The sequence below is a fragment of the Propithecus coquereli genome, unplaced genomic scaffold, assembly GCF_000956105.1.
Source record: "Propithecus coquereli isolate 6110/MARCELLA unplaced genomic scaffold, Pcoq_1.0 Scaffold28, whole genome shotgun sequence".
Lineage (NCBI taxonomy): Eukaryota > Metazoa > Chordata > Mammalia > Primates > Indriidae > Propithecus > Propithecus coquereli.
The window spans coordinates 7,343,339-7,369,171 of record NW_012148396.1 but is presented as its reverse complement, the minus strand read 5'-3'; the positions used below and the strand labels follow the sequence as shown (position 1 = coordinate 7,369,171).

The following is a 25,833-nucleotide window of genomic DNA, read 5'->3' as shown; positions in this document are numbered from 1 at the left end:
AGTGTACATGGTATTTTGATATACATATATATAGTGAAATGATTATTGGAAGTAAGCAACGTAACATATCTATTGTCTTCCAACCTTACCTCCTTTTCTATTTTTTAACTTTTTTTGTGACAAGTACACCTAAAATCTACTCTCTTAGCAAATTTTCAGCACACAATACAATATTATTAACTATGTCCTCCTACTGTACATTAGATCTGCAGACTTATTCATCCTACCTAACTGCAAATGTGTACCTTTTACCTATGTTTCCCCATTTCTTCTCCTTCCCTGCCCATGGTAACCATCGTTCTAGTCTCTGTTTCCATGTATGTCTCTGTTTTTTTTTAATTAATTAATTTATTTTTTAATGTTACATATATGAGGTCATGTAGTATCTTTCTTTCTGTATTTGGCTTATTTCACTTAAGTGTAATATTCGCCAGGTTCATCCATGTTGTCACAAATGGCAGTGTCTTCTTTTCTAAGGCTGAATGACATTCCATTGTGTGTAGGTACAGTTCCGCAATTCTTTACCCATCGATCCATCGAGGGGCACTCAGGTTTGTCCGTATCTTGGCTCTTGTGAATAATGCTGCAATGAACCTGGAAGTGCAGGTATCTCTACCAGGTGCTGATTTTATTTCTTTTTGGTATATAGCAGCAGAGGGGTCGATGGGTCAAATGGTAATCCTATTTTTAATTTTTTGAGGAACCTCCATGCTATTTTCCATAATAGTTATACAAACTTATATTTCTACCAACAGTGTACAGGGGTTTCTTTTCTCCACATTCTCACCAACACTTGTTATTTCTTGTCTTTTTTGTAACAACCATCCTAAGAGGTGTGAGGTAACATCTCATTTTGGTTTTGATCCGCACTTCCCTGATGATCAGTGACATTGAGCACCGTTTACCTGCTTCTTGGTCATTTGTGTGTCTTCTCTGGAAAAAAAATGTCTATTCAGGTCCTTTGTCTACTTTTAAATTGCATTATGTGGGTTTTTATTTTTTATTTTTTTTGCCAGTGAGTTGTATAAGTTCCTTATTTATTTTGAGGATTAACCCCTTATCAAATATATGGTTCGAAAATATTTTCTTTCATCTGTACATTGCCATTTCATTTTGCTGATTGTTCTTCTTTCTCAAGATTGTTTTAACTATTTAGGATCTTTTGTGGTTCCATGTATATTTTAGAATTTTTTTCTCTGTTTCTATGAAAAATGCCATTAGAATTTTGACAGGAATCTCACTGCATCTCCATGTTGCGTTGGGTATGGACATTTGAACATCCTTTCATGGTCTAATTTGCCCTCTGTATGTCCTCTTTGGTTAGATTTCTCTTCATGTTTTTTCCTTTTTTTTTTTTTTTTTTTGGTTATTGAGTTTTGAGCATTATTTTATTTTATTTTTTTTTTTAGTGATAGGGTCTTGCTGTGTTGCCCAGGCTGGTCTCAACTTCCTGGGCTCAAGCTATACTCTCTCTTCAGTCTCCCAAGTAGCTAGGATTATAGGTGTGCACTGCTGTACCTGATGAAAGTTCTTTTTATATACTATGTACTAGTCCTTTGTCAGATTGTCAGTTCTCATTACTCACAGTAGTATATTCTATAAAGTCACCATGAACACTGAATTAGTAAATACTGAACTATTGTTCCTAGGGTAAATACCAGTATAGGTACCTGTGAGCTTCTGGTCACATTTCTGTCAACTGATCAATACATAACCTTATTTTATGTGTGTTTATGTTTTTTTTTTTATTTCTGCTTATTATGGGGGACAAATGTTTAGGTTACATTGTCCTCCGCCCCCCGTCAGAGCTTCAAGCATGTCCATCCCCCAGATGGTATACATTGCACTCATTATGTATGTATACACCCGTCCTCTCCTCCCCCCTCCCATCTGCCCGACACCCAATGAATGTTATTCCTATCTGTGCACTTAGGTGTTGACCAGTGAAACCAATTTTCTGGTGAGTACATGTGGTGTTTATGTTTAAAGATACCTTACTTAATATGTATTATTGATTCATTAACATTGAACTCAGACAACAGCACTAAAACTCACAGCTGAACAGAGCTCATCTAACACACATACTTTCTCTGTAAAGCACATCACAGCATTCCTGCACTTACGGGCACCACACAGCACTTGGCAATATGTATGGGGGCTATCTAAAACAGCAGAATCACCAGCAAAATGCACAATGTACAAAAACACGTGACACTAAATGTACTGCAAAAAGGATACTTGTCTGCAGTATTGTCCAACCTCAGTTGGGACCTGTGTGTCAGATGATTCAGATTTGCTTTGCCACTGTGCTCCTGTCTGTGAATGGCATGAAGGTATCGCTTGTTTTCTTTTATGGATCATGCTTTCTGTGTCAAGTCTAAGAACTCTTTGCTTAGCTCTGTATTTAAAATACATTTAAAATATTTTCCATTTCTTTCTAAAAGCTTTATAGTTCTGAATTTTTCACTTTAGTTTATAATCTATTTTGAATTTTTATATAAGGTGTGAGATTAAAGTCAAAGTATGCATGTTATTATTTTGACTACAGATGTCCAGTTGCTTCAGGGAAATTCATTTAAAAGGCTGTCTTTCCTTCATTGAATTGTTTTTGAACCTGTCAGAAATCCCATGGGCATATTTATGCTGAATGAGGGTGGAGGTCCAGGCTTTCCACATGGTCCCCACTTAGACCAGGGAGGTGGGCTTCTCTTTAGCATCCACTGGGGTTGGAAGTCTGGCTCCCTGCTCATGACCTCTGCTGGCACGTCGGGGAGTGGTGGGGAGCAGAGCTTCTTTACAGCCTGGCAATGGGGCAAGTCTGGGCTTCTGCTAGGATCTTTGAGGATGTGGGTGGAGGTGGGGCCACAGTATTTTCTGGTTTCTTGGCTGAAGTACGAAGCTATTGTCTAAAAATTTTCTATCTTCCTAGGCTGTCCCCTTTCTATCCTTTGGCTAGAGGGAGCAAGCTTTTTTAATAGGGCTATTTTTGTCCGCAGCTGTTAACATTCCCTGTTCTTTACCTTTACCTTCTTCGGTTCCATCCTGGGATATGAGAACTCACCTCCATGCCTTTGGCCTTGAGGTCCTTAGCCTGTCTGCTTTCTTCTCAATATACTGTCTAGAATTTTGAGCTGTGCTTAGTGCAAAGAGTAAGGGAAAGTGTGTCCACTCCATCTTTCTGGAAGCAGAAGTCATGGCAGGGATTTTTTTTTTTTTTTTTAATAATTTTACAGGCAGAAACAAGTTTGAAGAAGTTATGTGATGTACTCAATGTCCCACAGATGGAAATGGTGTCACCCAAACTACAGTTATGAATCCAGTGCCAATGTTCTTTGTCCTACATCTCCTCTATTCATCATTTACACATAAAAACAAACCTGGGGCTGCCTGCAGAAACATTCTCTCAGTATATTCACAGTGCAGCTGTCTCAAGACTAGGGTACTCCCACATGTATGAGCTCAGTGAGCCATGGGAGACTGATGTGTTCATGGTCCATTTTCCTTGTATTGCACTTTGTTTTATTCACATTCCATTTCCTAATGGATTTACAGTTGGTGGAAGGGAAGAACAATTATGACACCAGAAATGTTCCCAAGTACTTATAGGCAAAGTGGTCATGGTCATTAATCGCAAAGCAATTAATGCATCGCGAGATGCATCTACACTTGTGGCAAAAGAGGGCACATAAGAGAGTATACTGACAGCATGGGAACCTCTAGGATGACTTGAAATGATGGAATGTGGAAATTGGAGTGATATATTGGATATAAGGGAAAAAGCAATGTACTGGGAAAACTGTTTGGCAATACCCTTAGGAAAAACAAGTCAGCTGCCGCGTTTCCAAAGGAAGTGGTTTTCTGTGTTGCAACGTGATAGAAACCCACTTTGTATATGGGTTTGCCACCATGCATTAAAGAATCTTTAACAATGGACTTCCTGACTAAAGAAAATTCACACCCCAAAACATAACTGTGTCACCAGACCCAACTATTCCTTTTCTCTATTTCTGTCACCTCTAACCTTGTTCAGTCGTATATGATCTCAAGTGAGCTCATCTGCCTGCCTCTGACGTTGCCCCCCTTCCCTCTCTGACCCTGCTGATAAAATACATTTCTCTTTGATGCCAGATGATTGTGCATGCTGCCAAGAAACTTCCCTGGTTTCCTATGGCTTTCACGATTAAGTTTAGATATTTTTAGAAGTCGTCAGCATCGAGGAGTCTGATCTTCAGCAGCCTGTCCTTTGCTCTTTTCTTAGGTATTACCAGATCCGAGTGACCTTGAAGGTGTCCTCAAGGATCCCTCACAGACTGAGCGCCTCAATCGCAGGGCAGACAGGTGAGCAGAAGAACAGCAGCTGGGCGCCTGCTCCCAATGGTAAACCTTCCTTTGTCACTGCATGCCAGGGAATAGCGGCATGCAGGGCACATAGAGGTGCTCAATAAATCATTGGTGAACATTGGATGTGTGAATTTTGGAAATGAAGACCAGCTTTTGGAAGTGGCCATGGGTGTCCATTGTTACAAAGAGAACTTGGCTTTAAAGAATAACGCTCTTCCAGGAACAGCTGATACTTTGGAATAAACTGGCTTTTGGGGGGTTGGTTAAGTCAAGTCAGGAAGGAAACAGGTGGGAAGTGGCACCCAGCAAGTGGGTAAGGAGCAGCCTTCATTAAAGAGAATGTGAAAGTCAGCTAGACATAGAGGACTGAGTGAGTAGGCAGTTGTGGTGGGACTCACCATACAAAAGGAGGGCTCCAAACACCAGGCTCCCAGCTTGAAGGATGGCCAGAGATAACCTGGGTCCTGGTTTTGAGATTAAGTGGGTGTCCAGGGCTCTGAGCAGGTGCTCTGTGATACAGTGTTAAGTCAGAAATATAGAACATATTGCACCAGAAATAAAACTAGCAGACATGTATGAAGGTTACATTAGTAAATTGCGGAGAACTGTGTTAGACTAGCTAGACCTTAAAACCAAGGAGAACATAATGGGATAGAAAGACGAGAGCTGTGGAAAATCTCTTTAAGAGTAACCAAGGATGTTATAGAAATAAGATCTAATAGAGCTAAGAGTTCTGGTCACAGGTGCTCTTCATAAAATTCATTTGGAATTGGCAATGATATTATGCAGAGTGAAATCACATGCAACTGGATACTCACAGGAGTATAGATGCTGTGGTCTGCCTGGCTCCACTTTGGAGGAGGTCTGGAGTGGGGAGTTGTCTCCTCAGGCCATGCGTGGGGGCATTAGAGGAGTCCTGTGGTTTATGAGCAATAGGCTAACTCAAGCCTGTGCTCCATGAAGGGAAATACTGCTGACCGCCTGCTTCTCCCTGACTCTGGGCGGAGTAAGTGTCAGGTAATAGTCAGGGCATCGTATTTCCATGGTGCTCCTTCTCTTTCTCTCTGCTCCTCTCTCCTGGGAAGACATCAGCATCTGATCCTGGGTAGCTACCCACTCTTATATGTCCAGTGTGGACTCAGGGTGATTCAGGAATCCAGACAGTCCCTCTTTTGCTACCACCTGTGTTATGCCTCCTCCCTACCCCAGCTTTCGGGAGAAGGCGGTTCCTGGTTTCCACAGAGAGAGTAGGGGATTTGAGTCCTGACACTGCATGAACTAGGTGTGTGACCCCAGGTATGTTATCAGAATCTTGAGGTTTATTTCCTCACCTAAAATATAAGGATACAAATCCACCCTTCATAGTTTTTTTTTTTTTTTTTTTGTCTTAGAGATTATAAATGAAAAGGACATTTTATAGAGAATGTAAGTGCAAGTGTGTCGGAAGAGGACCTGGCACAAAGTTAGTGTCCAAGCAGTCCTACCTGTGAGTGGTCACATGACCAGGGGTGTGAGTCAGGGTCCCTTTCTCAGGGACAAGATAAAAGCCTGGGGTGGGACCTGGAGGTCAGGTGGGAACAACAGCCCTGCTGACCTGATGACAGCCAGCCCCAGGTTCCTGACAAGGACCCCACTTCTTCCTGCTGACTATGCGCGACGCGTGCTCGGTTCCTGTCTTGGGCTGAGCCTTCTCTCGGGCTACTGGGTGCCCAGTGGCTGGCAGAGCCCAGCAAGTAGCTGTGGGAAAGAAGGACCTGAGATAGTGCTGCACACAGACAAAAGAAAAATGAAATATAATATTTTTGGGAAAAAAACCTATTTTCTCTTTTGGTCTAGTTTGACAGAGGGATAATTGTGGTGAAGTTGGATTGCCTTGAGCTTTACAGTAGCACACTGTTTAGAAGCAAATGCTAAGATGGAGGCCAGCGGTAATTTACAATAGGACTATTGCATTAGTGAGGGGTATCACATTTGTGATTTCTTCTTCGAGGTGAATTTTCCAATTATATTACTTTCTGTTAGATACCACTGCATTACAAAGCACTCCAAAATGTAGTAGTTTAAAATGATGGTTTACTCTCTTTTGATGTTTCGAGTTGGCTGGGCTTGGCCAGGGTCTTTTATACACTACATTCATCCGAGACCTCAGGATATCTTCACTCATCTGTCTGCCTCCGGGACTGCACAAGGGAAAGCTGAGCTTCTGTCTCCAGCTGGGAAGTCAGTCTTCTTACATGGCAGCTCAGTTTACCAAGAGAGAACATGCAGAAGATTCCAGGGTGCTTAAGGGCTAGATGGGGAACTTCACAGGGTCACTTCTCCATAGTCCGTTGGTCAAGGCAAGTGACAAGGTCAGCCCAAGCAGAGGGAAATAGGCTTCTCCTGTTCATGGGAAGCTCCTTCTGCATGCACAGTGGTGGCAGGAAGCTTTGGCAGTCATATTTGCAGGCAGTCATCCAGACATATTTTCCGTTAGCTGCATGTATTTCTGAGGAATAAAAGAAAAAATGTGTTGGCAACGAAGTATGTTATATTAAGAAGAACCAGGAAGAGTGGAAACACTTGAAATCTAATGATGTCTTTGATGCTCATTAGTTGAATGGTCTTGTTGGAACAAATTATTTAATTTGGCTTTTTTATTCCACTTATTCTTAAAATGGAAATAGAAAATGTTGCTGAGTTTAGAGAGGCACAATTCAATATTAGTGAGAATGACAAGCTCTGGGCTTTCCAGGTTCAAATTCTAGTTCTGCCACTCCTAAGATGCTTGAATTTAGAGAAGGTATTCAACCAATTTGTTTTCCAGTCTCTTTGTCTATAAAAGGGGGATGCTAGGTGGTATTTTTCTCATAGGTTTGTGGTAAGGATTGAATGAATTATGCAAGTAAAATGATCAGAATGCTGCCTGGGGTATAGTTCATGCTCAGAATAACCATTTGCTAGAGGAAGTGTTGCTACAATGCATAAAGTAGCTGTTCACTCAGCAGCATTCTGCCCGGTGGAGAGTGGGGTGGCCGTCACTTGGATGGAGCAGTGACTCCATCCAGGACTGCCCAAGCTAGGTGGCTTGGCAGAGGAAGGACCTCATAGATGAGACTGTGAAGGACGAGCAGAATTTGGTCCCACAGATAAGGGTAGGGAAGGATGATCAGAGTGGAAGTAACGGAATGGCCGACGTCACTGAGACCTGAACAGAGCAACAGTGTTCCACGGGGACAAGAGATCTGGTGTGACTGCTGGTGAGAACAGGGCTGCCCTGAGAAGAGAAATGAGCTGTGGCCAGGAGGGGGGTGGCCGTTTTGTGTCATCTCAAGGAGGCTGGTTTCATTTCACAGACACAGCCAGATGAAATGAAAGCACTTTAACAACATAAACCCAGTGCTGTTCAAACATATGGTGTTGCCTCGTATATTAAAGGACAGAATCCTACATTTTTGTTCTTTGTAAGTATGTCAGTTCTCTAATAGTCACTTTATATGGAAATATGTTTCAATTATGTAGATGATTTAGATGCAGATTCTCTAGATGTGAAACAATGTCTCATTGGATTTTACAAGCTAGACGTTTGTGATTACAGGCTGTGGATGATGTATAGTAATTCGTTGTGGGAAAAGCCTGTACACTATTGTGCTTTCTTTTTCAATACCTTTTTTTAAAAAAGATGATTTGGGGAAGATTTCTCTGGAAAACTGATGGCTTGTTCTTGTCTGAGTTAGCTGTATATATTAATATATCTAGTTGAGGAGACTGTGACAGGCTTTGAACTCATGCTGGTTAGGAAAATTCCTCCCCTTGGGCATTCTGGAAAGATCCTAGCTATAGAGAAGGGACAGGTATGTGAGCAGTGACAGCAACTGTAGTAGTATCAGATGTGCTAATGGACTTGGGTGCAGGGTACAAAGGGGACCCCTTCTGTGTGGATGTGGGGACATGGGGAAGTTTGGCCCTAGTGTTCAGGATGAATATAAAGGCCACAGGGTCTCTATCATACCAGAAATAGAAAAGTATAAATTACAGTGTCTAATGATTCACTGAGCCCAAGGCATCCCTCAGCTGTTTTAAAACATAAAAGAAAACGGTAATTGCAATATCTTCCTATTGTTCTCCTTTAATTTCAGTAAAAATTGGAAAGATTCAGTGGAATTTGTTAGATTAAAGAATCGGATTTTTAGGGCAGCAGGCCCTGCAGCAGAAAGGACCTGGACTCAGATAGTCACATTAAAATCCTGCTTGTCCACTTTAGAGCTATGAGTGTCAGGGCAAGCCCTCCAACACCGAGCATAAATTTTACTGTAATGGGGTTAATCATACATTTTGCCTGGGGCTGCTGAAAGGATTTGAGAGCATGGTGGTGAAGCCCCTAACACCATGCTTGATACACAATGGGAAAAACAGAATGTTTGCTAGGCATTATTCTGTTTTCTTTTGAAAAGTTTCTGTTCATTTCCTTTGCCCATTTGTCGATGGGGTTGTTTGATTTTTTCTTGTTGATTTTTTTGAGTTCTAGATAGATTCTAGTTATCAGCCCTTTATCAGATGTGTAGAGAGCAAATATTTTCTCCAATTCTGTAGGCCGTCTATTCGCTCTAATGATAGTTTCCTTGGCCGTGCAGAAGCTTTTTAATTTGATCAGATCCCATTTATTTATTTTTGTTGCTGCAGTGATTGCTTAAATGGTAGTAATACTCTCTAGGGATTAGGGGGATAGGGGGGTAAACCCGCAACTAAAAGACATGGGGAGCATTGCAGAGGGGAAGGGCATGCCTCTAACCCTCACTTGGGTGAGACAAAGACATAAAATGTAACCATAATGTTTGTACCCTCATAATACCCTGAAATATAAATAAATAAATAAAAAGAGGTTCCACTGGAAAAGAAAAAAATAAAATAAAATAAAATGTACCTGGTATTACTATCCATTAATAAAAAGTCTTACTGTGGATTCAAGGAAAGCTTGTAGATGGAGTTAGCGGAGATTTTCCCAAAGGTCACCCAGAGGAGATGTTTCAACAGGGTGATTGCATATAACTGAGACAGAGGGACTCTGCAGCATGGGGGAAGAAAAACCAAGGTCAAACAGGAGGGAATATTCAGTCTCCCTCAAGGGCATTGACGGAGGATGGAGATTGGGATTCAGGAATGTCTGGAAGCAAGACTGTGACTTAGCAGAGTGTGACAGTCCCTGTACCATGTCATGCTGTGTGGGTACAATGGCCTTAAAGAGTGATGCAGACAGTCACAGCCTCCTTGTATCAGTGCTGCATCCCTGTGCACCCTTAGAGAGGTGGAGTCTACACATTCAAGCCAGGGCCAGGCTGTACACTGTCATCTGACAGCTGCTAAATGAAGCCTGCCAATGGCATGCGGTTTGCCCACAGCCAATTATGCAGCAGAGATAGAATGGAGCAGAAACAAGGGCCACGTTTTTCCTTAATAAAAGTATGATGGGAAAGCTCAGACATTTTTTTATGTCTCAGTACTCAAATTGGATGTTACTTTCATTATTCTTAGTGGTAATCTTAATACGTGATGGAAACATACACACCCATATATATGCATATGTAAACATGTATATGCATGTGTATACATATAATTGATTTCAAATGGCCTTTCTATTGATATAAATACATTTAACTGTATACACATATAATATATATGTATAATTCATTTCAAATGGTCTGTCCTTTTCCTAAGGTATACACTGAACATAGACTTGTCAGTCAAGCATATGACATTGTGATTCAAACTGATATTTATCTCAGTTCAACAAATTTTTCAGATGCCTACTGCAAGGCAGAAAATGGACTGTGCCCTGAGAAATACAGAGATAAGTGGTAATTAATTGAAATGTGAGAATTAAGGTGTTCCAGGAAGAGAAAACAGATGTAAGAGAGTTAAATATGTGCTTACACTTACTTCAAAGGTTTGCATACATTCTGTGGGTCTCAACATTGTTTCCTCTTTTCTTCTGAGTTCAAGGTTACAAGTAACTGATATATCCAGTTCTATGAATTAATATTAAGTATACTTAGCCTTGCTATTTCCTTCCACCAAGATGGTGCTATTTAACAGATTCTGCAGTCTCTTTCTACCTAGAGATGTTAAAAAAAAAAAGTTTCCTTCTTTTTAGAGGTCTGATGAATTAAGTCAGATTTAGGAGAAGGGGTTCTGTTCAAACATACTGAAGTTATGGCAAATGATTAGGCAAAAAATAGGCATCTGCTAGTCATTGCTCATCAAAGCAAGAGAAAAGCTAGCACAGTAAATTGCACAAATGTATAAAAATTGTCATGATTAGTTTTAGTAATGTTTTGAGAGGTAATTTCCATTTCCATTAAGTGGAAGCATTTAAGAGTTTTACCATGTAGGGGATAGGGGAGAGATATTTATTCTCCAAATGAAACCATCTAATTTTTCAGGGTCCATTAAAGTGAACCTAAATATGAAATATTCCTGTTTTCATGGAGAATGCTAAGCAGGTTAAAACACTCCGGCTTCCAGGCTCTAAGTACCCGCCTAGGGCCAGAAGAGAGGCTGGCAGGGTGGACTCCTTGAATAAGCAAAGCACTTAAAGAAGGCTCTTGCAGCCACCTAGCTTCCAGCAGTCAGCTCAGGAATGATGAAGCCTAGGGGTCCCTTAGGTGCCTCCGCTCCCTACACAGGCCAGGGACCTGCTCTGCCAGCTGGCCCCGTGATCCTTTGGATCAAGCCAGCATTGTGGGTCTATCCTTTATCCTGAGACCTCATCTTAAAGCCTGCGTGGGCTCTAGAGCCCTCGTCAGGAAGCTTTCTTCAGTCTCCTGTTCCATCATGTGCTCTGTCTGACTCATCTTGGCTCCTGCTCTTGCAGTTCCTTCCACTTTAAATGCCTATCCCTTCCTTCCCTGCCCTTTCCCACTTCTCCTCCCACTGGACTGGCAGAAAGAACGCATGCAGCCTCCAACAACTGGGTTGTCTAAGGGCGATCCCTGCCCGGTCAGAATTCTTAATAATATTTGCTCATCTGAGTGTCCTTCACTCAAGCTGTATCCACGTGCCATGGAACCTCCTGCGCTCCCTCTTTCTCTTCGGTGCTTCTCCCACCCCATGTTCCTGTGTTTTCTGTCACCTGAACCCGGGGCTTCACTTTGGAGGACCACCCCAGGCTACAGGAAGCATTGATTCCAATCATTGAGCTTGTCTGGGAGTTTGAATCCCACTGTCCCTTATCCCCACCCCCATCCTGGATGGAAAGCAATGGTCGTTAACTCTGGGTCAGGAAGCCCAGCCCCCTTGCCTCAGGACAGGATGGTGCTGAGGCTAAACTCACACTCCAGAGTCCCCTGCCGGCTCAGACTGAAGTGCCCTTGTCACTCTCATGACCTCTGAAACGTGCCCAGGCCTGTCTCCCTCTCTTTCCCCACCCTGAACCCACACTCTCCACACTGGGCTCACTGGGGGCACACCCATGATAAGTTACTTGCCCACAAATCCTCGTCTGTCATTTTACCACCTGCATCCTGAAACCCCTAAAAGTAGTATAGCAGTTAGAAAGTGGGTTTTGAAGTTCAGCTGGGTTCCTGTTCCCTGTGCTGGTAGCTTCAGGGCATCTATTTAGTCCTGTATACATGAGACACTAATGATAGGAAAGACCACAGAGAGCTGTTTGGTGGATTGGTTAAGGTGATACGTGTGGGTACTTAGTAGGTTTCCTGTCCTGTTGGGAGCCATATGCGTGGATTCTCATGTGCCCATGCACACACCAGGACGTTGCAGCCTTGTACCACCTCCTACCATATCTGGCAGGAATAACCTCTTAGTCTGCCCCAAATCTGATGTGAATTCTATTGAGATACTTACTCAGCATGAAATTCCCAGTGCCTGAAAGTCAGCTGTGTATGAGCTTGATGGCTGCCTGCCCTCATGGGGCTCCAAGACCAGGATGTGGAGCAGAGAGATTGAGTGTCAACTGCAATGTGGGTGATGAGGGCTCAGGAGGCAAAGGGCCCTGGGGGCTCAGGGCCTAGAGAAGGCCTCCTTGGGAAAGCTGTTCTCTTTTGTGAACATACCTGGCTGACTTCCCATCCAAGGCCATCAATGCAAATCACCCCATGTTCGGAAAATGAGAAAGTCCCCCCAGCAGGTCTCTATGACTTCAGCTCACCTTGAGTGAGCACCCCCGACACGGTATGGTATTCATTTCCCCACTGAGTAAGGCTCCAGGGTCCCTGATCCTCTGCCTGTTCCTCGCTCAGGGAACAGCAATAATAGCTTCTGTGATGGAGCTTGTACCCAATACACTGAATTTAGAACAAGTAAACCTAGAGAGAAAGAGGAAGAAAAAGTGAAGGACCCTTGGAGCCCAAGCCCAGAGAGAGGTGCCCCACAGGCTTCATGGCCGCTCATCCTGTGGATGGTGGGGAGGGGACAATCTCTGTCTCGAGAGCAGTACATGAATTGATTCTAGAACCAGACACCTGGGCCCGCACTGGGTGGCCTTGAACTCCTTACTAACCTCCTAAGGCCTCATTTTCCTTCTCTGTAAAATGGGAATAATAACTTATTCACGTGGTTGTTTTGGGAATTACAGATGTTAATTTGTGCAAACACATAGAAGGGAGCTGACGTCATAAGCCCGCAGTCAATGCTGGTTAGTTTTAGCTCTGTTACAGGAGTTAGAGGTGGCAGACGTGGAGGAGAGTTGCACAGACTAAAATGCTGGTCCTGATGGATTGCTGCTTGTTCCCTGGTGCCTGAAGGCCTCCTGTGTGTCCGACACTGGTTTTAGAGCTTTCTGAACCAGATGCCCAGCCACAGATGTCTTCTTTCACGGCTGGGAACTTCTTCCCACTGGAGGTTTCCAGAAGGAATTTTCAGTGTGGAAGGAGGTGATAGACAATGAAAAGACCATTGTAAAATTGCGTGTGCATATTCAGAGTCATTTTAATCTTTCTTTTAAATGAAAAAGCTTTCCTTTATCATGATACTTAGGGATATAAGTTAATTTTCCATGTGAAAGGTGATGCTTAAATTCACATTCTGCACCATGCTGCTTTCTTCAATTCTGGCTTGCTGGATCTAGCAGAACACCTGGGGCATAGCAGGCATACTGTGTACATTTATTGAATTAGTTAATGAAAGACCATATCAGAGAATAAAGCTTGGACCAAAGAATAAAAAGAGGAGGAAAGCTGAATTCCATGCAATTAAAAAAAAAAGAGAGAGAAAAGAAAATAGTGAGCTCTCGAAGGCTAGGTGAAACAAGTTGTTTTTGAAGGAGGTGTTCCAATAGGAAAATAGGCTGTTTTGAGTGTCCAAAAGAGGCAAGGCAACTTCTTTCTGTTTGGGCCGGAAGGTCTCTGATAGTCCAAGAATGATGTAAGATGCTGGGAAAGTGGAGTATCAGCGGGGAGATTATGTAGAGTCCATGTGGGAGAGCTGTTCTAGGCCTCTCAAGCCACAGCAGGGGGTCCACATCCTTATCACAGAGCTCCTCCCTGTGTGGGCCCTTAGATTTTAAAAGTGAAATGAGACGACGTGGAGAAAATATTGAAAAGGAAATTCACGTGGGGCCACATAAGATAAACTCTCTGCTCTCCCAGACCTTGGAATTTTGTACTTGCGCTAATAGGTGGATGGTAATGATGGATAATTGGATGATACTGTCTTCTCTTCTCAGAGACTTACAGTTGTGAGAAGAAATTCTGAAGTCTTAACGCCTTAATGTAAGACAGATCCCCGAGGATGAGCCTTTGGAGCAGAGGACTTCTTTTTTTTTTTTTTTTTTAATTTAGAATGCTACAAAATGCCTTTATTAGTGGAGTGGTCATTTAATTTGTTATCCAAACCTGGACACTTTTAATATTGAAAGAGGTCAGAATCTAAAATTATACCAGAACAGCAGGCATAGCTAGGACTGTCCCAGTAAACTGGCATGCATGGTCACTCGACTTTTATTTTTTTTAATTTTTATTTATTTATTTTTATTTTTTTATTTCCTTTCAGAATTTACGGGGGTAAAAACACTTTGGTTACATATATTGCCTTTGCACCATTTAAGTCAGAGCTACAAGATGCCCGTCCCCCAGAAAGTGTGCACCACAAGCGTTAGGTGCGAATTTACCCATCCCCTCCTCCCCCCTCCCACCTGCCTGACACCCAGTTAACGTTACAGATGCATTTTCATCTGGCGCCAATGGCAATCAGTGTAATTGTGAAAATAAATATTTATTTCTGAGCCAGCCAAGGCAGTTAGGCAAGTGGAATAGTAACTGCCGTGAACAGCAGGAAGGCCGTCTCTGCTTGGTCCAGACTCTGCTCCATAAACACCTTGGCCGGGCCACAGCCTCTCTTTGAACCATGAGGATTACCTTGTGGAATTTTTACTCCGAAGGAGCACACAATGGAAGAGGCAGGTAGATTAGAACCTCTGGAAGGAGTAGGGGAACATTCTCCGGGCAGCATTCCTGCTCATAGGGATTCTGTGCACCATACACCAGGTCCCTAGCGTCATCTCAGAAGTTCCACCAGGGCCCAGACACTCTCACTTTTGGTGACCTTCCCCCACTTTCTAGCAAATATATTAAAGCATACCAATTTTCCACAGTTGAATCAGAAAAAAATGTATTTTTGTAAGGTGTGTTTTCAAAATTAATTAGCTCCCAGTAATTCTTTAGTCATAAACAGTTATGATTTTTCTGTATATTCAAGAAATGTTGCAAAGTAAGAAAATCTACTTTTAAGTTCTTTGCAAATGTGATGAAATTTTTATAAAGACTAAATGTAACCAATATAATATTATTTTGAGGAAATTTAAACATTTATGAATTTTGACTCTAATTTAATTTTTATATTTTGGACTGTATACACACACACACACAAATATATGTGTGTGTGTGTGTGTGTGTGTGTGTGTGTATGTATGTATATTTCTCCCTCTCAACCATCCTCAAAGCCACTGGGCAGCTCGTAGACTCCAGACACCCTGCCAATGGCAGGCAAGGCAAACATCAGTAAATCAGTGCTGCCTGGTGGGCAGGTGTCATGCATGTGGAATTGAGTCCAGAACTATAGGACTCATTGTTTGGGTGGCTCCTCTGAATAATAAAAACAGAAAATTTTCTATTTCCCCATTCCTTTGAAGAATCAAGTTTAATAATGATAATGGGTCAAAATGGACCTTCTTTGAGAGACACCAGGATTGTCTGGGGAGCAGACACTTTGAAGGCAGACAAAACCGAGTTGACGTCTTGGCCCAGTTTCTTACGGATTTTGCGCCTTTGAGCAAGTCACTTGATCTCTCTGAATCTCAGTTCTTTTATCTGTATGATAAGGATCATAACTTTTAACTGACAATGTGCTTAAATGCATAAATCACTGTTTCTGGAGGTGCAACGTGAGCAGCAGCATTGGTGTGGGATTTTAAATAATGGAGACATGACCCTGTAGAGGCTCAAACCAAATGAAAGATGATTTTCTGCATTAGCGTCTAAGGTGGGCAGCCCAAATTGGCATGGTGGCCCCCTGAGGGGGGCCCAGGTCCCAGCCATCTTCTTGCTCCTTCATCCTATCATGCTGCTTCCGTTGTCAAGCCCAGCTGCGGGTCCAGCGTGACAGCTGAGCCTGCAGTCATCACACCTGAGCTGCAGGCTGACAGGGAAGGACGAACAGAGGGGGAGAATGTGCTCCTCTTTCCTTTTAAAGGTCTTCCTGGAGGGCTCAAAAAGGTCCCTCTGTGTCTCATTTGCTCAGATTTATTTATATGGCCATTACTGAAAAAGAAAGGGAGGCCGAGAAGAGCAGCCCTAGAACTGGGTGCAGTTCTCAGGTTGTCTCCAGGAGGGAAGAGCCCCTGGGCACTGACTGCCCCACTAGCAGCCTCTGTCCTGGTGCTGTGGGAAGAATCAAGATGACTCGAGGGAACGCATGAGATAAGGCACCTGAATGTGACTCCTCATGGGAAAGTTTCTTCGTTTTCAATTTTCTTTCTATACTTCTGTTTAATTCAAGAAAAAAAAAGTTTTAGTCTAATACATCCTTATCATTAATCCTTGTTAATCTCCCCTTTTAACAAAGAGATTAGGTGCAAGACAACCCTCTTTAGTTGGCAAGAGTATCTGGCTAGACTTTAATAATGTTGATTTGTTTTTGTTGAATTTGTTTTTACCGATACCTTCTATGTATGGGCAGTAACACTGGATTTTTTTTTTTTTATTATTCATTTAGGGGAAGGATGGCACATTTCACTTGCAAATAAACTTAAATACAGAAAGAATCATTGCAAGCAAAAAGTATTAAGCGATGCAGGTAGAGGGAAATAGGTAAAATCATGAAAGTTTTATGTGAATGACGGAAGTTGGGGAAATAGCGATATTAAATCCACAAATAGACACAAAGCTGCCAGATCAGTATCTGGGCAAGTTAACATCGAACTTCTAGTCATTATTTATTGTTTGAAAGATCAGGAGACAAAGGCGCTGTTGTGTTTTATAGAATGTCTTTGATGCATTGTCCTACTTATGTGTGCCCTATAAAAATTTAGGAAAAATTTACTTCAGGCAATGGAATAGAGATAAAATTTCCCTCAGAGGCCCAACAAGTTGCCACAAAAAAGACACATTCTAAACCAGAGCAGAATTGTCCTGGAGAGTGTTGTTACTCAATCAGGGTTTCTCACAAACTGGCTTTCCGTGCATCTGTCAAATGGTCCTTTCTTTCCGATGACAGCCCGAGATGAGAGATTAGATTTATGTTAACACTTCTCATGCAAGGAAACCAGCAGAAAATGCCTATCCTACTTTTTAATATCCATATTGTATTTGGACAGTTACAGAAACAGCGTTTCCCATTTTATCTTTTTAGCTCATTGGAAATATCTCAAGGAAAAGCTGTGAGGAATACTCAATCTTGAAGAGTGCTGCTTTTACTCAGAATGCTCTGGAAGTAAAAGCATGAGAAGCTTTTTGGTTTTATTTATTTTTTTATCCTCCCCCCCCCCCGACTTTTTTTTTTTTTTTTTTTTGGTACAGTACATTCACCTTAGCTAGGCAGCACTTTTGTGAAGACTTTACTTATCTTGACCAGCACACATACATTCAGGGCAACTGTGAAATTCAGATGCTCAGAGCCATCTGCCTGAGGAGTCAGCTCCCTCAGCGTGTGTCCAGTGTGATGATCTCTCTCCACCACTCTTCAGAGGTCCTGGGTTTCAACTCAGTCTAGTCCATCACTGGCAAAGACACACTGACGTCTGTCAAGTCCACACAGAACCCAGATGAGTATTTCTTACAGGTAATTCAGATTATGTTGGGCCCCTACTTATATTCTTCTTCTGATGATGAAAATGAAGACAAAGATGATGATGATGACAGCAGCAGCGGCTAATGCATATAAAATGCTTAATATGCATCAGGCATTGCTATTCTGAGCTCTTTGCATATATTGACTCTTCTCACTTCTCACAACTCTATGGGGTAGGTGCTATTATTATCCCCATTTTACAGATGAAAATACTGATTATATACTTAGTAAGAGGTGGGTGCAGGATTCCAACCCAGGTAGTCTGGCTTGTAACTATTGCATCACTGTCTGTAGTACATCTTGGAACAAAATCCAAACTCCTTCACAGGTCCTGGTTTGTTCTGTGTCATCCCCAGTTACCTTCCACCCTCTTCCCTGTCACTCCTACTCTTCCCTGAATACACCAAGTTCATTCCCAACTCAGAGCTTCTGAACTAGGGGATCCCTTTGCCTGGAATTTGGTACTTCCTTTCCCAACCTTTTTCCAGCTTGTTCCATCAGTTAACTCAGGTCTTTGCTCAGATGTCACCTCCTGAGAGAGGCATTCTTGCCAAGTTTTTTTTTTTTTCTTTAATAACCCCTGCTTCACCTGTTGTCACACAATTCCTCACTCTTAATTTTCTTCAGATGACTACAGTTAATTTTATTTTATGTTTGCTCACTTATTCTTTTGTCGGCATCTCCTCGTGAATTTAATAATACTACTACTTTTTTGGCAAGTCATTACTGAGTGTATTTTATGCACCAGAGAGATTTTTAATATTTTCTGTGTATGCGTGTACTTAAGTCATCACACCTTCCCCTGTGATAGGTTATATGACTAGGTGCCTTTTTTTACAAAAGAGGAAATATAGGTATAGTGAAGCTGATTGATCTTCCCAAGGTTCCCTGGATATTAAGTGATGGAGACAGGATTTGAATCCAGTTAGCAAGGCTCCAGGGTCTGAACAGGTCCTGTTTGTTCCCTGCCATGCCCATGGCACTGGGAACAGGACCTGTATCAGCATTGGCTGAAGGAATAAGTCAGCTTTGTTAATAAATGACCACACGACTGGACCAACACAATGGACCTGGGCTTCATCCTGAGGCCTTTATCCACCCTCACCCCGACCTCTCGTGGAATTTTAATTCCTATCAGTGGGCCCTTCTCCTCCTCTGCAGATCCCCAGCTCCCTCCGTGCCCACTGGCCTTGCTCTGCTTCAGACCCACATTCTTTCTCCTGCTCAGCATCCGAACCCCCCTCCTTCTCTCCACGCCCCCAGCTCTCGTTGCACGTCCACACTGACACTGTCGGAGTGGTGGCAGAATTAGACCTTCAGGGGCTTCCCAGACAGTGTTCCATGGATGGGCTTCCTGGATTAGCTACACACATGGCGTTTGAATTTTACTTTTTAAGTAGTTTAAACTTTTAAAAAATGTAACAGATGAAATGTTTGTGTTATTTTTGATAAATATTTGTACATTGAAGACCTCTTTTAGGAGCATAACTTCCAGTGTCTGTCTGGTTTGAATCCTGGCTCCACCTCTTTGCAACGGTAAGACTTTGGGCCAGTGCCCAAAGTTTCTACATACGAAGGTGATTGCAAGAGTAGACCCTACCTACAGGGCCCTGTGAAGATTCACTCAGGTCATGCAAGTCACTGTCACAGAAGTCATGTTCTACTGTCGGCTGCTCTCCTCCTCATCCTCTTCACCATATTATCGACTCATGCAATATTCTCTGTTTTTGCATAGACTTCCTATTCTTTTGTCCCCTGTTTCAACTGTATGTCATTGTGGGAGTGACTTAGCGAATACACGTCTCTGACCACACGGCATTATGCAAGCAGGCATACCCCTCCATGACACTTACATGTGGGGGGCTCAGATGCCAGGCCTGGCCAGGTCTCATCCGCTCAGTACAGAGTTGTACAGTGACGTGAGAATAGACAGCATCCCAGGTCATGATGATATTGTGTTGTGTGTAATTCCAGCACTTGCTCTGAACTTCCCATGCTTCTTATCTGACCTTGATATTTATAAGAAAAAGCATGAGCATTTATCAGGTATAGAAGTGGAACTTTGAAACAAAAATTGACCCCAAACTTTTCTCTCTTAATCAATTTTAGAGTTCTTGAATATTAAGGGGAATAGTTACCATGGGAGGTACAAATGAAAAACAGAACCAAAAATTTGGGGGGGTGAGAATCAAAGGTTTATCACACAAAGTACTTACACATTTACAATGATTATTTTAAATGGTAAGTATGCTGTATCTTATGCTGTTAGCCAAAAAATGCCTATCTAAGACTCCTGGTTTCAAACTTGCACATCCATCAGAATAGCCTCATGGTTTCATTCTTTTTCTTTTGTAAGTGTTATGCATTTGAACTATATAAACTAAATTACATTCATGAAATCAGGTTTACATGTTTCACAGGTTGGACTTCTATGTAAGATTGAGTTCGGGGGCTGGGGAATTAGGAGCTCCATTGCCTAAGCATAATTCAGTGTGATATTAATAAAGTGCATAAAGGGTTCCACACGGAGGCCCGAGCTGTTTTCTGGGAGTATCTGAGCTGACATTAATTCACGTGGAGTCATCAGCAAATACACAGAGGTTAAAGCCGGGGGTGAGGATAAGTTTGTGGGTGGAGAGTCTATGGATTTTGAAGAGAGGCCAACCAAGGCCTCCTGAAGCCATGTGAACATCCAGGGGTGGGGAGATGAAGAAGAGTTGATGAGGATGTCTGAGGAGGAACAGCCAGAGAATGAAGAGAAAAGGCAAGAACCAGAGAGGATTTCAGAGAGGAAGTCTCTGTCCACAGGGCCAAGAGTTAAAGAGAGGTGTTCGATAGAGAGTAGAGAGCATCTGTTAGAAACAAACGTCTAAGCCTTGTCTTCAAGGTCGCTAAAGTAAAACTTCACAAGTTATCCCAGACACGTGTCCTTCACTCAGGTTGGACTACTTCCTGTTTCTCTCAGGAAGCGTTGCCTTTGCTTGTTCTGTGACACCTGCCAAACAGGCTTTCGCCCCTCTGCTTGTCCTTGCTTGCTTCCTGCCAGATCATCAAATTCCCCATCTTAATTCCCCCCTCTCCTACTTACACAAAGACTTTTATCTTCCAGGTAAGAATCATCTTCCTTTATTAAATCATCCCATAATATTTTATCTGAGCATCCCTCGTGATATTTTCTGCTTGTCAGCCCTGTATTCGTGTAGCACAAGGGTTAGCATTCCCTCTGATGCGCAGTCACCTAGGGAAGACAGAGTGCCTGCCTGCGTCTCCCTCTGTTTTTCTCCCCTTTACCTCCCCACTCCTACTCTTCCTCAGGATTCTGCCCACAGGCTACTTCCCCAGGAAGTCGGCCCTGGCCTGGCTGACGGGCACCTCTGCTTTGTGGCAATCGTCACTGTAAGCGTGCATGCATTTGTGTGAAAAATATCCGATTCCTCCCCTGACCCCTGCAGATTCAAGCTCAGTGAAGGCAGGGGCCATGTATTTACTCCTGGGATCCAATGTTATCATGACCTGGGATGCTGTCTGTTTTCACACCATCGCACAACTATGTGCTAAACAGATTCGACTCTCCACTTGCAAACTTACCCTCACCTCTGCCTTTAACCTCTGTGTATTTGCTGGCGACTTCACATGAATTCATGTCAGTTCAGATCCTCCCAGTACCCAATGCCTGACATCCACCAGGATCAACATCCGTATTCTGTAGAGAAGGAGACTGTCTTTCCACCAGGTAGTAGCCCAAAGGAGTCAATGTCAAAGCCACCAAGAGCACCTGCCTGCATGCCAGGTTCCCTGGCCAGTGCTTGTCATACCATTAGAATGTTCCTTTTGCCTTCCGCACGGTTAGAGGAAACTGTCCCTCAGTAGGGGATTTTACTGACTTAGATGTCAGCCCTTCTTGGGCTTGTGCATTAAGGAGCCTGGGCCAAGAGATTCCTAACCAAAGGAATGAACCAGCAAGGGTGGAATTGAAAGTTCAATCAGGAATATGTGAAGAATTATCATGATCCAATTCTTCTTTCTGGTTTTTTTTTTTTTTTTTCAATGAGGACAGACTCTGAAGATCATTGTTTTGAAGTCTTTGACATAGGAACCAGAGGAAACAGATTCATACAGGAAATACAGCAGAGTTTTAGGGCCAAAAGGGACTTAAACATTGAGTGGAAACCTTGCAGACCTGGAGTCATTAAATGAATCAACTAAGGTCGCTAGTCAATGGCAAAGCTGATATTCTGACATGAAATCTAATGAACATTTCACTTTAATTTTTTTGTTTGTTTCATTATGAGAAAGGCTCTGTATTTCTTTGCAGTTTGAATGGTCAGGAATAAATATATAAGATTCCTGAGATAATGCAGTAGTTAAGATCCTTTTAATTTTGATTTCTTATAAATATGTTAGTATTTCATTAATCATGTAGGGGTTAAACTTTTTCAGTTGCCCCATAGTTTTTCATTTAATGTATATAGAGTGATATATTCAACAATTCCCCTTATATGGAATAGTTTGGTTTCAGTGTCATTTCTTGTGAATGGTGATGTGATACGGTTTTTCCTTGTTTTATTTTATTGAGGTATAATTGATAAATAAAATTGTATACATTTATGGTCTACAGTGTAATGATTTGATATATATGTATTGTGAAATAATTACCATAATCCAGTTAGTTAACATATCCACTTCTTCACATAGTTATATTTTTTGTGGGTATAGTGAGAATATTTAAAATCTACTCTCTTAGAAAATTGTAAGTATATAATACAATGTTGTTAACTATATTCACCATGCTGTACATTAGATCCCCAGAACTGATCCATCTTATAACTAAAAGGAGTTTGTACCCTTTGACCAACGTCTCTCCATTTCTCCCTTCTTCCAGCCCCCAGCAACCTCTATTGTACTTGCCTTTGAGTTCTCCTCTTTATTTCACATATAAGTAATATACAATAATTGTCTTTCTATAAATTATTTCACTTAGCATAAATGACCTCAGGTTCATCCATGCTGTCACAAAGGTCAGGATTTCCTTTTTTTTATGGCTGAATGATATCTCATTGGACATATGTGATACTTTTTAAATCCATTCATATATCAGTGGGCACTTAGGTTGTTTCCATGTCTTGGCTGCTATCATGCTGCTATGAACATGAAGCAGCTATTTCCATGGCTTCTTTGGAAAAACAACATATATAAGGTCTACAACTTGGTGAGTTTGGATGGGCTTACAGTTCTATTCAATTGGTTATATGTCTGTTTGTATGTCAGTGCCATCCTGTGTTGATTACCATAGCTTTGTAGTATATTTTGAAATCAAGTAGTGTAATGCTTATAGCTTTGTTCCTTTTGCTCAAAATTGCTGTGGATATTTGGGGTCTCGTGTGGTTCCATCTGAATTTTAGAATCTTTTTCTCCATTTTCACAAAAAATGACTTTGTAATTTTGATAGGGATTACACTGAATCTATGGATCACTTTGGGTAATATGGTCATTTTAACAATATTAATTCTTCCAATCCATGAATAAAATACATCTTTTCATTTATTTGTGTCTTTTTCAGTTTCTTTTATCAGTGTCTTTTGTTTTCAATGTACAGATCATTTCCCTCCTTGGTTAAATTTATCTCTAAACACTTTGTTTTTTTTTGTAGCTACTATAATGAGATTGTTTTCTTGATTTCTTTTTCAGGTAGATAGTTTGTTATTAATGTATAAAAACACAACTTTTTTTATGTTGATTTTGTATCCTGTATCTTTATTGAATTTGTTTATTATTCCAAAAAGTTGAAGAGGAGGTAACACTTCCAAATTAATTTTATGAAAGTTTACCCATAAAGTTTACCCATCAATATCACCCACATACCAAAACAAGATAAGGCATCACAAGAAAAAACAGAAAAACATTTCAGGCCAATATCCCTGACAAATATAAATTGAAAAATTTATATTTTCTAACAAGTTTTTGGTGGAATCTTTAGATTCTTCTATATATAAGATAATGTTATCTACAAAGAACAGTTTTACCTCTTCCTGTCTTACTTATACATATATATGTGTGTGTATATATATATATATATATATATAATTTTTTTTTCTTGCTTAATCTTCAGTACTAACCAGTACTATATTCAAGTGAAGCGGTGGGTGTGGGCACACTTTTTTTTTGTTCCTGGTCTTAAAGTAAAAGCTTTCAGTTTTTCACCATTGAGTATGATGTTAGCTGTCGGCTTGAGATATATGGCCTTTATTAAGCTGAGGTACATTTCTTTTATACCTAATTTGTTGAGAGTATTTTATCATGAAAGGATGTTGAATTTGTCAAATGTTCCGCATATGGCATCTTTAAAAATTTCTTATAGCAAACAGCTGACATTTGATAAATTTTGCTTCCAATTCCACATTGGGATCAACATCCTTCCTCCCCTTTTTGCCTTCCTGACCCAACCCGATACCTTTGCAATGAAATCCCTGCACTGGGTCTCTTTCTGCTCTAAATATCTAGGGAAGTTTCTGCTTTCCTGACCAGACACTGCTACAATGAGAAAATAAGCCATTAGGTATACAAATCAACAGAAATAATAATTTATAAGAAAATCAAGTTGAATTTTCCAAAACCAAGTTTGACTTTCTTAAGTAGGGCCTTTCCCTTTGAAATCAAGAGGGAAATAAAAACAAACAGACAAACACACATACAAAAAACCCCTAAGGTTTAAAGCCAAAAGTTAGAGATAAATGAGTTGAGACTATTGAGTTCTCATTCTAGGGACATAAAATCTCCACATTCCTGCTCTTAGGGGACTCAGAGGTGTTAGGACCAAAGCATGGTGTGAATCTTCTGTGAATTGCATCTCTACTGATTGAAATCCAGCTCACCCTTCCAGCCATCAGAAATCTACCGATTTAGAATCATTTGATCGTTGCCACTCCAACATTTACCACAGGTTGGACTACACATATACTTCCTTACTCTGTCTTCCCTGCCACACGCACACAGATTCTGATCTCAAGCATCCCGCCGGCTTGCAGGAGAGGCTCAGTGAGGATTCATGGTGTGGACCCGTGTGGAGCTCTGCATGTTGTGTTGATCACTCCCTGAGAGGCAGCGCTGCTTTTTTAAGCCCCCATCTTAAGGCTCCAGACACTGTCTATCTTCCTGATACAGTGTTTAGGCCACACTTTTGGCCTGGCGTGATGTTTTCACTGTCTCAGCTTCCTGAGTGTGATTTTTCTCGCCTTGGTGTAGCTGACACTGTCATGTCACAGGCAACTCTGACAGTGTTACTGGGTGTGTTGCCATTTGAAGATGGGATGTTTCATAATCACTAAATTAGGAAACAAAACAAAACAAAACAAAACTTTTGCTGGCACGTACAGAAGTCCCCTGACTTCCATGGAATAGACAGGAACATGGAAGATAACAGAATGTGCTGGTGGCTGCCAAGGGCTTGGCCTCTAGGATGAGCTATCACAGGGATAAAAATGAAATGCAGGCAGAGATCCCAATCCCAGGTCTGTAAACAGAGGAGGTGGGCTTAATGGCTGTGAGAGTGAGTGTTAGCTAAAGTATACGCGAGGTGACTCTGTAGCAATGAGGTTTTCCTCCTTGCTCTGAGAGGTCCTCCTAGGAAGACACCACAGAGCTGGAGACGGTTCTGGGGCATGTCCAGGGCCAAGGCCGTTTTGGGCCAAAGCAGACGGAGGTGGAGGGCAGATGTGTAAGCTTGAGCCGAGCTCAGGGACTGTTTACAGAAAGAGTGAATAAACAACTCATTTGTCACAGGATCAATCCATTGGTCAGTAAAGATACTTCCTTCAACAGATTTGAAGGGAAAGGTTGAGTCAGAAAATGAGAGGAACGTTCTCCATTATTCAGAGATTGTGATTCCTATTAGGTCGGTTTTCATGGCAGTTGCAAACTCATATCACTATTGTGGAGGCTTGAAAACGATCTGCAAGACTCTACCTCTTTTGAGAAGTGAAACCTACAGTTTTGTTTAACAGTTGGAAAGCCCTGATGGAGTTGTCTGAGCTGACTCTGTGTGTGTGTGTGTGTGTGTGTGTGTGTGTGTGTGTGTGTGTATGTAATTTCTTTAAAAAGTGAAGAGAGGCTTTCATCCTCAGAAAACCTGGACATGCCACCAAGGAACTAAGGATTACATGTCCAGAGGAAAACCAAGGTGATGGTGACTGATGAGAGACCCGTCAGGAATATGTG

At 41.7% G+C, this 25,833-nt stretch overlaps 1 protein-coding gene across 2 annotated transcripts in view; it reads left to right on the top strand.

Annotated features, from left to right (window-relative positions):
• Positions 1 to 25,833, top strand: part of FAM135B (family with sequence similarity 135, member B) — a 190,859-nt gene that overhangs the window by 47,294 nt on the left and 117,732 nt on the right. For both annotated transcript variants that reach the window (XM_012647995.1, XM_012647994.1), the window contains one exon: positions 4,259 to 4,338. Coding sequence is in view for 1 of the 2 variants with exons in the window: in XM_012647994.1 (XP_012503448.1) it covers positions 4,259 to 4,338 (80 nt within the window). In the remaining variant the exon portion in view is untranslated. The remainder of the gene's footprint in view (positions 1 to 4,258; positions 4,339 to 25,833) is intronic.